At 44.5% G+C, this 17,063-nt stretch overlaps 1 protein-coding gene across 1 annotated transcript in view; it reads left to right on the forward strand.

The window, feature by feature from the left end:
- Positions 1-7,575, forward strand: part of HPSE (heparanase) — a 42,323-nt gene extending 34,748 nt beyond the window's left edge. Inside the window, exon 12 of the mRNA XM_080677538.1 lies at positions 5,945-7,575. Within this exon, the coding sequence (XP_080533664.1) occupies positions 5,945-6,104 (160 nt within the window). The 3' untranslated portion in view covers positions 6,105-7,575. The remainder of the gene's footprint in view (positions 1-5,944) is intronic.
- The last annotated feature ends 9,488 nt before the right edge of the window (positions 7,576-17,063 follow it).

Raw genomic sequence — 17,063 nt, forward strand, 5'->3', positions numbered from 1 at the left:
TGACAACTACTAAAAAAATCTTTAAAAATGGGTACTCTGGCAACTTGGAACTTGTTCTTCCTATTAGATGTAACCCCGTTATGCCTGTCCTACGACACTTGCATGTATGACTTCCTTGGTCCTTGTGGGCATTTGAGTTTGCTACCCATAGTCTAGAGCAGCCGTGGGCAAACTACGGCCCGCGGGCCGGATCCGGCCCGTTCAGCTGTTCTATCCGGCCTGCGGAGCCGAAAGAGCGGAGGGTTCTCTTGCTCTCCCCTCCGCTCCTTTACTTTGAATTTATATTAGTTCACACAAACACTCCATCCATGCTTTTGTTCCGGCCCTCCGGTCCAGTTTAAGAACCCATTGTGGCCCTCGAGTCAAAAAGTTTGCCCACCCCTGGTCTAGAGCATTGTCAAATATCTCATTTTCTCCAGAATAACTCTCAAATTCTTGAAGGACAACTGGTTTGTCTTCCAGCTCTATTTCATCTGAAACTTCACAAACATATTTCATATTTCTTTGTCATCATGTTGCTGACTTCAAAATATGAAACAAGATACTACTCTCAAATAAAACCCCACCTACATTGTCCAGCCTGATGTGGAAGTAATCAGCGTGCTTTAAGCCAGGCGTGGGGAAATCAGGCCCATGTGCCATGTAAGGCTCTCGAAATCATTTAGTCTGGCCCTGCCAAGGCCTTAGGGGTGAGTTAGTTAAATGTTCAACCACATAGAGCAGGCTGATTTTTAAGTTGATAAGTTAGTATGGCCCGTGAATGGTGTTATAAATATCCCAATGGCTCTTGGCATAAAAAAGGCTCCCCACCCCTGCCAGCTCACACTCTGTGCACTGATAGCATCCTTTAGCTATATTTATAGCTGATCAAAGAGTTTAGCCTGATGGAATTAGTATCTTGCCCGTGTTTCATCATTCTAACCCAGTGGTCTGTTGACTAATGGGTTTGCCGACCACTGTTCTAACCCATAGCAGGATTAACTTACAATGATCAGAGTTCCCTTTAAACTCTGTTGCCTATTCAAAAGTGTTTCTGAAATGTTTGGTGTACCCTTGTAAAAGGTCCTCCACATTGTGCCAAACAGCTCTTACTACTGTCACATAAAGATGTTTTCAAGACCTGTTTTTGTTTGTGGTTTCCTGATAATGGTCACAGCATTTCCTCCTACAGCCCATCAGAAACCTGGTGTAATGCAGGTGTGAAAGCAAGCCCCAGTGCATGTGGACTGAGCATAACTGCAATGCGGGCTTCTCAGCCTCCAGCACAGTCATGAACATCTTATTCCTATCTCTTATTTTTAGTTACTTTTCCTTTTTTATTTAAAAAGTTATGATAAAATTTATGCCATAGTAAGAATTTCCAACAGTAGAAGAAGGTGTACATGGAAAAGTCATTTCCTCACTCCACAGTCCTACTCCCAGGAGTTTGAATATCATTCTAGAAGTGTGCTATCCATATATAATCCGAAGTATCTTTCATTTAAAAAATCCATGTCTTTTCACATTAGCACATTCAGACCTGCTTAGTTCTTTAAGACTAGATGATTGACTTAACTAATTGCCTATAGGTGGACACTTTGATTGATCCCAGTATTTTATACACAGCATCTTTACATACTGGCACACTGAATGGGAGGATATGTCTTTTTTTTAAATATATTTTATTGATTTTTTACAGGGAGGAAGGGAGAGGGATAGAGAGTTAGAAACATCGATGAGAGAGAAACATCGATCAGCTGCCTCCTGCACACTCCCTACTGGGTATGTGCCAGCAACCAAAGTACATGCCCTTGACAGGAATCGAACCTGGGACCCTTGAGTCTGCAGGCCGATGCTCTCTCCGAGCCAAACTGGTTAGGGCGGGAGGATATGTTTTAAAGTACAGAGCCTAGAACAGTGCCTCTGACCAAGATTAAATGGGATGCAGTTTTTCTGCTGACTGATACTTAGTGAGGCTAGAGGGTTAAGAGATCTTTAAAAATGAGATAATTATAATAATTAAGGGGGAAAGAATCAAGTTGTTTTAATTTTTAAAAATTATTTCTTAATTTTATTTTTTCAATTACAGTTTATATCCACTATTATTTTGTATTAGGGTATAACATAGTGGTTAGACAATGATATACTTTACAAAGGGTTCCCCCCCAATAATTCCAGTACCCACCTGGCACCATACAGCTAATCTAATAAAGAGGGAATGTGCAAATTGACCATCACGCCGCAACAAAGATGGTGGCACCCACAGCGGAGGCGGGGGAGGGGGGGTTCCATAACACAAGATGGCTGCACCCACAACAGAGGCTGAGTTCCTGTAATGATCCTTAATGAGCATTCTGCAGAGACCTGAGGCTGTGTGGCTCTGGGCGGGGGCAGGGGACTTGAGGCTGCACCCCCCGCCTGGTGGGGCTTGACAGGGGACCTCAGGTCATGCTCCCCGCCCTGCAGGGTTTGACGGAGGACCTCAGGCCGCACCCCCAGCACCGGGCTAGGGGACCTGATGCCATGCCCCTGCCCGGCAGGGCTTGACAGGGGACCTCAAAGCGCGCTTCCCGCCCCAGCCCAGGCCGGGTGACCTCAGGCCACGTCCCCCGCCATGGCACTGGGCCAGGGGACCTGAGGGTGCACCAGGGGGCCTGAGGCTGTGCCCCCCACCCGGCGTGCACTGGGGGACCTGAGGCTGCACCCCCCGCCCAGAGGGGCTTGATGGGGGCCCTGAGGCTGCACCCCATACCCGGCAGGGCTTGATGGGGGACCTGAGGCTGCACCCCCTGCCCAGTGTTGGGCCAGGGGACCTGAGGCTACGCCCCCCACCCAGTGGGGCTTGACGGGATGGGGCCAGCCGGGTCTGGATCTCACCCAATGGGGTTGGGGCCAGCCGGGTACATTTTACTAATTTTCTGTCATCTCTGACATTAGTATTATAGAGAAAGGGCAAATAGCAATATTAAAATATTTCCTCTAATTAATTCCCTTTTAATGTGCATGAATTTCGTGCACCGGGCCACTAGTACTCATTATAATATTATTGACTATATTCACTATGCTGTACTTTATATCCCTGTGACTGTTTTGTAACTACCAATCTGTGCTTTTAAATTCCTTTATCTTTTCCACCCAGTCCCTCAACCCTCTTCCTCTCTAGCAACCATCAGTCTGTTCTCTGTATCTATGAGTCTGTTTCTATTTTGTTTGTTCATTTATTTTGTTCTTTATATTCCACATATAAATGAAATCATATGGTATTTGTCTTTCTCTGTCTGACTTATTTCACTTAGCCTAATACCATCCACACTGTTGCAAATGGTAAGATTTCATCTTTTTATGGCCAAGTAATATTCCATTGCACATATGTACCACATCTTTTTTACCCAGTCATTTATCAATGGGTATTTGTGTTGCTTCCATATCTTGGCTATTGTAAATAACACTGCAGTGAACATAGAGGTGCACAGATTCCTTTGAATTAGTGTTTTGGGTTTCTTTGGATGTATACCCAGAAGTAGAATCACTGGGTTGTAAAAAAAAGTCCCATTTTTAATTTTTTAAGGACCCTCCATACTGTTTTTCCATAGTGGCTGCACTAATCTGCATTCCTACCAACAGTGCACAAGGGTTCCCTTTTCTCCACATCCTCGCCAACACTTGTTGCTTGTTGGTGTATTGATGATAGCCATTCTGACAGGAGTGAGGTGGTATCTCATTGTGCATTAACTTGCATTTCTCTAGTTATTAGTGACACTGAGCATCCTTCCATGTCTCTTGGCCATCTGTATGTCCTCTTTGGAAGAGCTGATTTTTAAGAGACTGTGTACAGTATGTACTCATTTTGTTTAAATGAAAATATGTGTTACACATACACAGAAAAGAGATGAAGGAATATACATCAAAATACTAAAAATAGTTTGGATGATTTAACAGGTTACTTTTTTATATTTATTTCTGAATAATGATGATATACTTTTACAGCACTTACCACATGCAACATATTCTTTTAAGTGTTCTGCATATGTTACATGTATTACATATATGACATATATGTAACTGATATGAACTAATCTTCTAAATTTTTAAAATAAAAAAGTACTAACTTTTTTCATGATGAAAAAATCACTTGAGAAAAAGATAATAGAGATATAAACATCATTTAGAATTATGGAAGTAATTAGTAGAACTAAAAGCAGACTAAAGCTTTCTTCATAAGCTCTTGTTGATATTGGATTTGTTGCTGTGAGCACGTATTCATTTGATTTAAATAATAGTGAATATGCATGAGAAATAACACTTGTGCTTAACAAGTTTTTCCAGTATTTGACTCAGTTTTGAATTTGAATTCCACAGTGAAATGCAAAGAAAACATAACTTGTTTTTAATCTGTGGTTTAACTAAACAAAATCATTTTGTTTTACCCAGCAACATACATTCTACCAAAATATCTTCACAGCATATGAAAGTAGATGTATATCTCCTGGGGAGAAGGGAGTTAGAGAGCTATGGGCATAGTTACCAGTGGAAACTTTTATTGACTGTAATTTTTTTATACAAAAATTTTTTTTAACAATTTTTTATGTTAAATGTGAAATTTACATTTCATTCATTATATCTATTTGCTCTATATAAAATATTTCCCATTATTTGCCATAAAGTAAAAAGTCCACAAATCCAAAAATTATGTCATGTTTATCTTTTATATACTTCCATTTTATAGACTAATATAGATCACATTTTCTGTAAAGGCCCAGACAGTACATACTTCAGACTTTGTAGCCCATATGGTCATTGTCACAACTACTCAATTGTACCTTGAAGATCATCTAGGTCAAATACCTAACTGATAGAGTGTGGAAACACAAGTTATGTAATACTAGAGGCTTGGTGCACTAATTCATGCATGGATGGGGTCCCTCGGGGTGGCCTGTGGGAATCAGATCCCAGCTTGCACCCCCAGGCTCACAGACCCAGCTCACACCCCCAGCCTTGCAGCCCTGCAGCCCCATAGCCCCACCTGGGAAACCACCTTGGCCTGGCACTGCCCCCTCACCTGCTCCACCATCCCACCTACGGGGAGATCGATTGGGCCACTGGTCGCCGTCTGCAGGGGGGTGACCCCCCCCCACTCGCACCTGCCTTGGCCTGGCACCACCCGCTCACCTGCTCCACCATCCTGCCGCAGTCCCTCTCTCGTCAGGGCCCATTGGGGCTGGCAGCGCCTCCACTGCCGCCCGCTGCCAGCACCACATGGCTGATGCCTGCCATGTTCACGCCACCCCCTGGTGGTCAGCACATGTCATAGCAAGCAGTCAAAATCTCAAACGACTGCCCGAGGGGACAATTTGAATATTAGGCTTTTATTATATAGGACTAGTGGCCCGGTGCACAAAATTCGTGCATGGGGAGGGGTCCCTCAGCCCGACCTGCACCCTCTCCAACCTGGGACCCCTCAGGGGATGTCCGACTACCGGTTTAGGCCTGTGGGATCAGGCCTAAACCAGCAGTCAGACATTCCTCTCACAATCTGGGACCGCTGGCTCCTAACCGCTCACCTGTCTGCCTGCCTGATCGCCCTTAATCACTCTGCCTGCTGACCTGCCCACCCCCAACTTCCCCCCGCCGCCAGCCTGCTCGCCCCCAACTGCCCCCCCTGCTGGCCTGCTTGCCCCCAACTGGCCCCCCCTACCAGCCTGATCACCCCCAACTGCCCTCCCCTCCTGGCCTGATCACCCCTAACTGCCTCTGCCTCAGCCCTGCCACCATGGCTTTGTCTGGAAGGACGTCCAGAAGGTCTCCCGAAGGTCTTCTAGTCTAATTAGCATATTACCCTTTTATTAGTATAGATAGGCTATCACAGAAAAAATTTTTGGTCTTAAAAAGATCTCACAACAACTTTTGTAGAGCAGGCGGAGCACACACGACATGGCTAACTTAGATGTATCTTTCCACATTGCAGATCTGTCCAGCTCAATGACAAAACTCTGAAGATGGTGGATGACCAAACCCTGCCAGCTTTGACAGAAAAGCCGCTCAGCCCAGGAAGTCCACTAAGCTTGCCAGCTTTCTCCTATGGGTTTTTTGTGATAAAAAATGCCAGAGTTGCTGCTTGCCTCTGAAAATGAATGGCATACAGTAGCCTTGAGATTGAATTTTTCAAGTGTATTAAGAAGAGGAAAGCAAAACTCAAGCTGCAGGAAGGCAAGCAGATACATTACAAATGAACCAGTGGGAGCTGTAGAGACAGGGACACTCTCAGGCTAGACTTAGCACTGCATTTTCTTCTCTTTAAGTAAACCACTGCTACCTTGTGCCAAACACTATTCTTGTACTTTATGTGTAATATTTTTATTTAAGGTTATTACAAATGTATATGAATGTTTCCAGTACAGCCAGGAGGCAAGTAAGTGAAGGATATATTATTCATTTTAAGGAAGTGCTTAGTTGTTTTTATTTTCAAAAACCGTTACTAGAAGATTGTCAGATTCTTTCCTGCATATGCTGTCTCCATGGGCTCCCGTCAGAAAAAGTTTACTACCATAACCTCCAAATTGTCTATAAAAGAGAGACAATCTCTTTGCACCTTGATAAAGAGCTACAATCAGTCGCTACTTCTCTTCTCTTTATTCTGTTTGTCTTTGTCAACAATACTATGTGAGAAGACAGATAGTGAATGTGATCATATTAAAAAATTGTTAATGATGATCATTTTGACAGAGGTATTATGTAAAATTTAAATGAAATAAAAAAAATAACTATAAGGGAAATTGATTTGCCTAGAGGAGAAAATTTAGTTAAATACATTATCACCATCTGTTAATGTTTACTTCTGTTACATTTTTTTTTCCACCTTTAGTTCTTATTTTAGTTGGGGAGCTTTTGGCTGCAAGTAACAGAAAACCCTGATTCTAATGGCTTAAACAATAAGGACATTTATAATCCCAAATTACAAGAAGTAGAAACAGGGCGGGCTCCATAGCTCAGTAAGGAACCAGGCTCTTTCCATCTCTGCTCTGCTGCCTTTAGCATTGGCTTCATTTTCAAGCCGGTGGCATGATGGCGGTAGCTATCCCACGGACCCATGGAGACCTGGCAACATCCAGCGAAAGAAGAGGAGCAATTTTTCTGAGTCTCCTTCACAGACTTGAAGAACGCTTTCACAGAGGCTCTCCCAACAAACCTCTCCTTGTGTCTCTTCATGTCTTATTACTGGTCAGGAATGGACCACATGGTCATTCTCCCAGTCACTGCCAACATCACTGAGATTCTTATAGTTGTCTGCTAGTAATCTTTTGGAATGGAGCGGGTGTTGGGAAGCCCATGGCACTGACCACTACATATCTGTACTTTTATCTGTGACAGGATGTATTACTTTCTCCTATATCTTAATTTTTAGAAATGTAATCCTCTTCATATTTATGCCAACTATGAATAAATATTGTTTCAATTAAATTTAATCGCATTTATGAGGAGTTAAAGCTGGATGCTTAAATAACCTTACATTTTGTATGTATTGTGGTTTTTATATTTTCACAGTTGAAATAAAGCAATTTTTTGCATACTTATTCTTTTAATAAAGTGTAAGCCTACATTTGGAAGCCTTGTTGTTCTCCACTGCATTGTTTATACCTCCCATCTTGACTTGTCCCTTCAGTCTCTAACACCGAGAGGTGACCTTGACACAAAGAGCTCACCAGGCATAAACGCTATTTCCTCCCTCATCCTGCAGATTCAGTGTTAAAGTTTTGTTCTATTTTTTTACCTGTCCCCTTGGCCACTTCATAAAGTCAGGGTCTAATTTTTCATTGTATAAGCATTATCATTTCCTAACTGCTCTCCCTGACTTTTCCCCATTTCTTATAGGCACAAAAGGTCCTCCATAACCTGACACCTGCTTATTTCTTTTTGTTGTTGTTGTGTTGTTTGGTTTTTATTTTTACTTATTTTCTTTCTTCTTCTTTAAATAATAATTTTTATTGTTCAGATTATTACAGATGTTCCTCTTTTTCCCCCCTTAGCTCCCCTCCACCTGATCCCCCCCCCCGCCCCATGCCCTTACCCCCCGCCACTGTCCTTATCCATAGGTGTAAGATTTTTGTCCAATCTCTTCCCGCACCCCTCACATCCCCTTCCCCCGAGAATTGTCAGTCCACTCCCTTTCCATGCCCCTGATTCTATCACTTGATTTTTAGATTCACTTGTTGATAGATATGTATTTGTTGTCACTTTGTTGTTCATAATTTTTATCTTTACCTTTCTCTTCTTCTTCCTCTTCTTAAAGAATACCTTTCAGCATTTCATATAATCCTGGTTTGGTGGTGATGAACTCTTTTAGCTTTTTCTTGTCTGTGAAGCTCTTTATCTGACCTTCGATTCTAAATGATAGCTCTGCTGAATAGAGTAATCTTGGATGTAGGTTCTTGCTATTCATCACTTTGAATATTTCTTGCCACTCCCTTCTGGCCTGCATAGTTTCTGTTGAGAAATCAGCTGACAGTTGTATGGGTGCTCTCTTGTAGGTAACTGTTTTTCTCTTGCTGCTTTCAAGATTCTCTCTTTGTCTTTTGCTCTTGGCATTTTAATTTTGATGTGTCTTAGTGTGGTCCTTTTTGGATTCCTCTTGTTTGGTGTTCTCTGTGCTTCCTGGACTTGTAAGTCTATTTCTTTCACCAGGTAGGGAAAGTTTTCTGTCATTATTTCTTCTAATAGGTTTTCAATATTTTGCTCACTCTCTACTTCTGGCACCCCTATAATTCGGATGTTGGTACACTTGAAGTTATCCCAGAGGCTCCTTACACTATCTTCATATTTTTGGATTCTTTTTTCTTTTTGTCTTTCTGGTTTGGGCATTTTTTGCTTCCTCATATTTCATATCTTTGGTTTGATTCTTGGGGTCCTCTGGTCTACTGTTGAATTTCTGTATATTATTCTTTATTTCAGACGTGTATGCTTAATTTCTGACTGGTCCTTTTCCATTTTTTTGGCATTCTCATTAAGATCCTTGAAGGTCTCATTAAGTTTCTCGGAGGTTTCTAGAAGATTCTTGAGTAACCTTATAACTGTGGTTTTGAACTCTATATCCAGTAGTTTGCTTTCCTCCATTTCTTTCATTCGTGACATGTTTCTTTGTCTCTGCAATTTAGCTGCTTCCCTGTGTTGATGGAGTGGCTTTGTGTGGTAGGTGACCTATAGGGCCCAGTGGCTCAGTCTCCCCAATCACCTGAGGTGGACATTCTTGGTGCACCCCTTTGTGGGCTGGGTTCACAGTCTTGTTGTAGTTAAGCCTTGATTGATGTTGATACACTGGGAGGAATTGACCTTCAGGCCAATTGGCTGTGAGGATCAGCTGTGTCTATAATGGAAGAACTGCTGTGCTGGAGACACCCTTATAGGGCAGGACTTGCTTCAGTGGGGCTTTGGTGCTCACTGAGTCTGCCTCTTCCTCTTGAGTGTGTCCCTTATGTATGTGAGGAGCTGAAATCTGCTATTGTCTCACACTGACCACTAGGTACACTGGCTCCTCAATCTCCCAGGAGGGGCAAGTCAGCTACTGCCTGAGGCCACCCAGCAGGAGCTACAGGGAGATCTGCAGATTTCTCCTCCTTGTTTGGGGTTTGGAAGTTTTGGAGCTGTCTGACCCAGCTGCAGTTTGTTAGGTTAAGCTGTGAAAGGACAGGCCATTCATATGCAAAAGCCGCTGTGCACAGCTCCAGTGGGTTTGTAAATTGGTGGGGCAAGGTCTCAAGGAATCACTAGGGCGTGGCAAACAGCCATGGCTGCCAGTCAGCCCTCTCTGTGTCTCCGCATTTCCGCGTCCCCATGTCCCACGCCCCAGCGCAGTAAACAATGATTCCTGTGCACACCTCTGCAAGAAAGCCACCCTCACTTTCCAACCTGATGCCAGACAGTCATCATCCCCGTAGGAGTCTGGGTCCCCAGAGTCTCACTGGAAACTGAAGTTCAGAGCAGTAGGGAGCTTGTATCTCCTTCCCGATTGAAAAAAACAGTGCACCCAGTCGCCAGCCCGATTTGCGCGCCTCCGTACCTCTGCTCTTCCACGTCTCTGCACCTCCTACACAGACTCAATGCGCTTTTTTCTTTCCTTCTAGTTGTAGAACTTCTACTCAGCCAGCTTTCCTGTGGTTCTGGGTGATAGTCGTTTTGTCTTTTAGTTGTAGTTTTGGTGTGGTTGTGAGAGGCAGTACGTACAGGTGTATACCTTATGCCACCATCTTGGTTTCTCCTTTACTTATTTTCTTATAAAATTTTTTTAAAATCTTTATTGTTGAAAGTATTACATATGTTTCCTATTTTTCACCTGCCTATGCCTATTTCTTCAGCCTCAACTCTTGTCATTCTCCCACAAACTCTGTTCTTCACCCCACACACTACTTTAGAAGTCTGAACATACAGCCCCTTCCACCTTTGGCTAAAAGATCACTAAAGACAGCTAGAGTCAAAACTAGTTATTCATTCCACTACCATTTACTTTTAGTTTTAAATATTCCTGCTTTTATTTTGAATTGTCAGATACACAGATATAGATAGGTAGGTAGGTAGATAGATAGATGATAGATAGATAGATAGATAGATAGATAGATAGATAGATAGATGATAGATATAGATATTCCAATAGTATGTGACTTATTTTAAGGAATTGACTGGTGATTATGGAGTCTGACAAGTCCAAAATTTGCAGGGTAGGCCAGCAGACTGGAACCCAGGAAGAGCTGATGTTGTAGTTCAAGTCTGAAGGTCATTTGCTGGCAAATTCCCTCTTGCTTGAAGGAGTTCAGTCTTTTGTTCTATTCAGGCCTTCAACTGATTGAATGAGACCCACCCATATTATGGAGGACAATCTGCTTTACTCAAAGTTCATATTAATCTCACCCAAAAACATCCTCACAGAAACATCTAGAGCAGTACTTGACCAAATATCTGGGCACCATAACTCAGCCAAGGTGACATAAAATTAACCATCTCAGTTCCTATGGATGATAACTTTTTAAAAAGCTAACAGAATCCCTCCCCCCCAGGGACTCACCATACAGGGTGAGGAATTGGAGTCTTATAGATCCTTTTAGAGATAATCTAGTCTCTTTTCCTGAAGAGTTTACAGCAGTTGAGTGTCTTGCCCAAGAGCATAGAGTCTGAAAATTGTTTTAGGTTGAACCATTATAAGTCGGGGACCATCTGTAGTCTGTGTGCTCCCTGAGCATAGAAATTTTTCTCCTTGACATACCCTGTGCTAAGCACAGTGCTTTCATGAAGCAAGAATTCAAGAAATATTTTGTTAAATTAAAGTCTCTAACTTTAAGGAGATTATAATCAAAATGAGAAAAACAAATTTGTAGAATACAAAGGAAAATTAACTTAAAACCCATAAAAGATATAAAACAGATCTATTGGAGTTTTAGGAGAGTAAAACATATAGCAGAAGGACTATGTCTACAATTCCAAATGCCATGCGGTGCTAATGGGAAGATGATGCTCTCTCACCTAAGTTTCAGTGGAGGTGAGTGTGCTCAAACAAAATAGCAAACTCAGAAACTCAGCTTTCACCTTCATCTTCCAAAACAATTCAGCTCCAAGGCTCTTTCTCCTATTAAACACACACACACACACACACACACACACACACACACACACACACACACACACAAAACACTCTGATGACCAGTCTAAAGATTGCCCTCAAGCAATTAGCCCAACAAGGAAGCTAAAGAAGCCTAGTTCCACATAAGCCATAGGGAACTCCTATTCATGTGACAATTGCAGGACCAAGTCTGGGGCTATCCCTTCTGCGTTAAGCTACAGGACCACTCTGGGAGTTACAGTTGTCTCTGTATCTCCCCGAGTTCTTTTCATCAGAGACAAGACAACATAAGCATTCTTCCTCTAAGATTACATATTCTAAAAGTGATGAAAAGGAAATAAAAAGGTGGAATGTTTCCCTCAAAGATGAAATCTTTCTCTCCAAATCTATAGAAAAACACATTTGAGAGGCTTCCAAGAAGTCTAAGAATCACACCACATCGTATTTTCCACTTTGGGGATAGAAACCCTTCTTTCCAAAGGTCAGGGCAATGTCTCATTGACTTGATGCTTGAGATGTCTTTGTTGAGTTTGGGAATCCAGATGAAAAAGACAGGAGACTGTTAAAAGATAAACTGAGGCATTTTAAGACTTTATTTAAGCATGTATCCACTTGAATAGGGCGGTGTCAGACAGGAGCGAGGGGGAAGACTAATATAGAGAAAGCACGGAAGCAAAGAAGAAAAATGCTTTAATTGGCTATAGCTTAAAGCCTAGTTGGCTATTTGTGATTGGTGGTCCTTAGCATTCTGATTGCATACCTTTGAGGAATTTACAGGCATAGGTTTGCTTCTGTAGGCTGCCAGGGCATTAGAGCCATAGCCTAATAAGCTTCCTTGTTTAATTAATTTAACAACACAAATGGATGAAGATGACTAGATGATCAGGAGGCCCCTCTAGTGAAATGCAAAAATTGAACTGGAACGCATGGTTTTTCCTCTGGGCAGGATGCAACGGTGAATTCCCCGGTTCTTGTTCTGATGGATTTGAAGAATGAAGCCACAGACAAAAGGTGATAGGTGAAAAGTACAGAGACTTTATTGCAAGCAGACACTACCTCTAAAACCTAATTCTAAATTCTAAGCCTAAGACTCGGTCCCTCCTGGACGGACAGAGGGGCCCCTGAGCAGGGTGACCACTGCTTTCTTGGTCTTGAGGCATTAAATGGGCTGCAGTTCTTTGTCGGAACCTGACCCCTTCTGACTGATCCTTTTGCTATGTAGAGTTAGTTTTCAAATCTCACAGCCCACGTGGTGTCCCCCACCTTGTCTCCTCCTCACCTTGTTGGTTGGAGTCACTTTAGATTTATCTTATAGCTCTCCCAGTTGTGTTGGCAGAGAAAGCCTTACAGCCCTCCCAGCTACTCAGGTCAGGGCTATGATTGGCCTAACTTATGGTCACTTTAACTGCTCAGGCCCGAGATACCCCTGTCTGTCTTTGGTCTATGGCTGTTTTAATTGCTTAGGCCAGATATATTTCTATTTGCCTGTGGCATTTCTTTATTCTCTGTACAAGTAAGATAAACACCCTGGCATCGTCAATTCTCTATTATGTATTCCTTCCCATGGACTGTTTTTATTCCTGAAACTTCCTAAACCTGCCTAATTAAGCTAGCTAGCTAACCCTTTCACCAGTAATGCTGACCCTTGGCCTAAATATTTTACCTGTGATGTAACCACATGAGGTACCCTATGAAGACCCAAACCCTCAGAGTGCCGTTATTTCAGGGCCAATGCAGCCTGCAAAGCACTGCGTTGTCTTTCAATAAAATACGGTTGCAAAAATTCCTGTCCTTCTGCAGCAGATCCCATCCAGCAAAATTCTGTAATTTTTATAACTGGGGGAGGATAGGTAGGAAAAGTCTACTCTAGATTTTGGGTCTTCGAGAGCTGTCATTTTAGAACTGTCCTCACCCCCAGAGGCAGGCTTAAAGTCATAATTGAAATATTTATCTGACATCAGTCTATTTATTATGGCTGTAGAAGATTTTTCTTAAAAGTGAGCCCATCTGGCCCTGGCCAGTTTTGTTAAGTGGTTAGAGTGTTGGCCCTTGGTCAAGGGCATGTACCTGAATTGCAGGCTCAATCCCGGCACCAGTTGTGGTGCATGCAGGAGGCAACTAATCAATGTGTCTCTCTCACATCGATGTTTCTCTCTTTCTGCTCCTCTCCTCCCTCCCCTCCACTCTCTCTAAAAAAATCAATGGATTCAGGCCAGTATGGCTCCATGGTTGAGCATCAACCCATGAACCAGAAAGTCATGGTTCAATTCTAGATCAGGGCACATGCCCAGATTGCAGACATAGAGACAGCCAATCGATGAGTCTCTCTCATCATTGATGTTTCTATCTCCCTCTCCTTTCCTCTCTGAAATATCCTATCTAATAAAGAGGGAATATGCTAATTGACCCTCACACCATCACAAAGATGGTGGCACCCACAGCCAATAAGGAGGAAGTATGCTAATTGCCCCACCCTCAAAGTTGGCAGTGCCCATAGCCACAAGATGGTGGCGCCAAGTCCCCTCAGCCCCGCCGGGGTGGCAGATGCTTCACACGCCTGCCTCCGGAGTCCCCCAGTCCCTTCAGCACCCCAGCCACCCAGGGCCAGCCCAAGGTGCAGGCAAGCCTCAGATGACGGCTTCCCAGCCACCCAGGGCTGGCCTGAGACCCAGGCAAGCCTAGGATGGCAGCTGCCCAGCCGCCCAGGGCCGCACAAGGCTCAGGTAACCAGGGCCGGCTGAGGCTTGTGCTGCCTGCAGTGGCAGCAGCAGAAGTGTGATGGGGTGTCGCCTTCCTCTGATCACCGGGTCGCCTCCCGCCCCTGAGGGCTCCCAGACTGTGAGAGAGAGCAGGCCGGACTGAGGGACCTCCCTCCAGTGCATGAATTTTCATGCACCAGGCCTCTAGTCTATAATAATAAAAGCATAATATGCAAATTGACAGAATGGCTAAACAGCGGAACGACCTTCCGGATGACCACACTATGACACCAACTGGCGCCAGGCCAGCCAAGGCAGGTACAATGTGATTGGTCGAGGGCCCAGCCATCGCACCATGATCGCCCCACAGAGGGAGGCCCAGGCTACCTGGCGGCAGCACTGCAGTGGGTAGGTGGGGCCTCCCTCTGCGGGGCGATTGATCACCGGGCTCCCGGACTGTGAGAGGGTGCAGGCCAGGCTGAGGGACCCTTCCCCCTCCATCCATGCACGAATTTCGTGCACTGGGCCTGTAAAATATATATATATTTTTTAATCAGTGTAAAAAAAATATCATATCCTCGGGTGAGGATTAAAAAAAAATTGAGCTCATCTGTTTCCAACTGCTTCAGGGTGTGACTGCTCAGTCTCATGCTTGGAGCCCGTCTTCTATTTTCACAAGAAATATCCTGAGTCCAGTGACCTGATTGCAAACATTTACCTGACAGTTATTTTAAGGAAGGCAGGTGAAAGAGAGTTTATGCAGGTAGAGTTAGGACTATAATTGCTATACCTTTAAGTCCTCTTTTGACTTCAGTGTACATAGTGTGTGTGTGTGTGTGTGTGTGTGTGTGTGTGTGTGTGTGTGTAATATTGTAGTATAAGAAATATATTTGGTCTTTGTCTCCAGTTCCTGACACAAAGTTCCTAAAACTCTTGAAATTTCCTGAGTGGTAGGAATGTTTGAAGGGACTTTTGGAAAGTCCTGAAGGATGGGAGCTGGTTGCCAGAGGAACCATGTTATTAGAAGGCTGGAACTTTCAGTCCCACTTTGACTTTCAGGGAAGGGAGAGGGATTAGAGATTGAGTTCAATCATCAATGGTCAATGATCTAATCAATTGTGCCTATAATGAAGCCTCCATGGAACCTCAAAGAGATGGGGTTCAGAGAGCTTTAGGGTTGGTGAAACACTGGAAGTGAGGAGAGTGGCTTATGCTAAGAGAGGGCATGGAAGCTCTGTTCCCTTTGCCACATACATTGCCCTAGATATCTCTTCACCATCTGGCTATTCCGGAGTTAATATCCTTTTATAATAAACTAGAGGCCCGGTGCATGAAATTTGTGCACAGGGGAGGGGGGCTGTCCCTCAGCCCAGCCTGCACCCTCTCCAATCTGGGACCCCTTGAGGGATGTCCGACTGCCCGTTTAGGCCCGATCCCGGTAGGATTGGGCCTAAACGGGCAGTCAGACATCCCTCTCACAATTCAGGACTGCTGGCCCTCAACTGCTTGCCTGCCTGCCTTCCTGATTGCCCCTAACTGCTTCTGCCTGCCAGCCTGATCACCCCCTAACCACTCCCCTGCCAGCCTGATTGATGCCTAACTGCTCCCCTGACAGCCTGTTTGCCCCTAACTGCCCTCCCCTGCAGGCCTGGTCACCCCTAACTGCCCTTCCCTGCAAGCCCAGTCCCCCCAACTTCCCTCCTCTGCCAGCCTGGTCACCCCTAACTGCCCTCCCCTGCAGGCCAGGTCGCCCCCAACTTCCCTCCTCTGCCAGCCTGGTCACCCCTAACTGCCCTCCCCTGCAGGCCTGATCACCCACAACTGCCCTCCCTTACAGACCTCATCCCTTCCAACTGCCCTCCCCTGCTGGCCATCTTGTGGTGGCCATCTTGTGTCCACATGGGGGCAGGATCTTTGACCACATGGGGGCAGCCATCTTGTGAGTTGGAGTGATGGTCAATTTGCATATTACTCTTTTATTAGATGGATAGAGGCCTGCTGCATGGGTGGGAGCCGGCTGGTTTGCCCTGAAGGTTGTCCCGGATCAGGGTGGGGGTTCCCTTGGGGTGTGGTGTGGCCTGGGTGAGAGGGCTGTGGTGGTTTGCAGGCTGGCCACGACCCCCGGTGACCCAAGCGGAGGCCCTGGTATCTGGGATTTATTAATCTTCTATAATTGAAACTTTGTAGTCTTGAGCGGAGCCAAGCCTTCTGCTCACTCTGTGGCCGCAGCCATTTTTGTTGGGATTTATTTATCTTCTATAATTGAAACTTTGTAGCCTGAGTGGAGGCCTGAGCCTGCCAGGGTGTGTGGAAATCTTGGCTTCCTCCATTGCCGAGGAAACCCAAGCCTCCTGCTCGCTCCGTGGCCACAGCCATCTTGGTTGGGTTAATTTGCATACCCACTCCTGATTGGCTGGTGGGTGTGGCTTGTGTGTGGCAGAGTTATGGTTAATTTGCATATTACTCTTTTATTAGATAGGACCAGTAATTTATTAAGCAAAATGCTTCCCTAGTTTCCTGACCCACTCCAGCAAATAATCAAACCCCAGAAAGAGGTCTTGTGCTCCTCCCAGCTATCACCAATAACTCAGCAGCACAGCTAATAACTTGGACTTTCCACTGTCTTCAGCAGTTGGGGGAGGAGCAGTCTTGTGGAACTGAGCCCTGAATCTGTGGGATCTGCTGCTATGGTCAGTAGTGCCAGAACTGAGTTAAATCATAGGCCACCCAGGTGGTGTCACAATTGCTTCATAGGTGGAAAACCTACACATCTGGTGTCAGAG

Source organism: Plecotus auritus (assembly GCF_963455305.1).
Source record: "Plecotus auritus genome assembly, chromosome: 1".
Lineage (NCBI taxonomy): Eukaryota > Metazoa > Chordata > Mammalia > Chiroptera > Vespertilionidae > Plecotus > Plecotus auritus.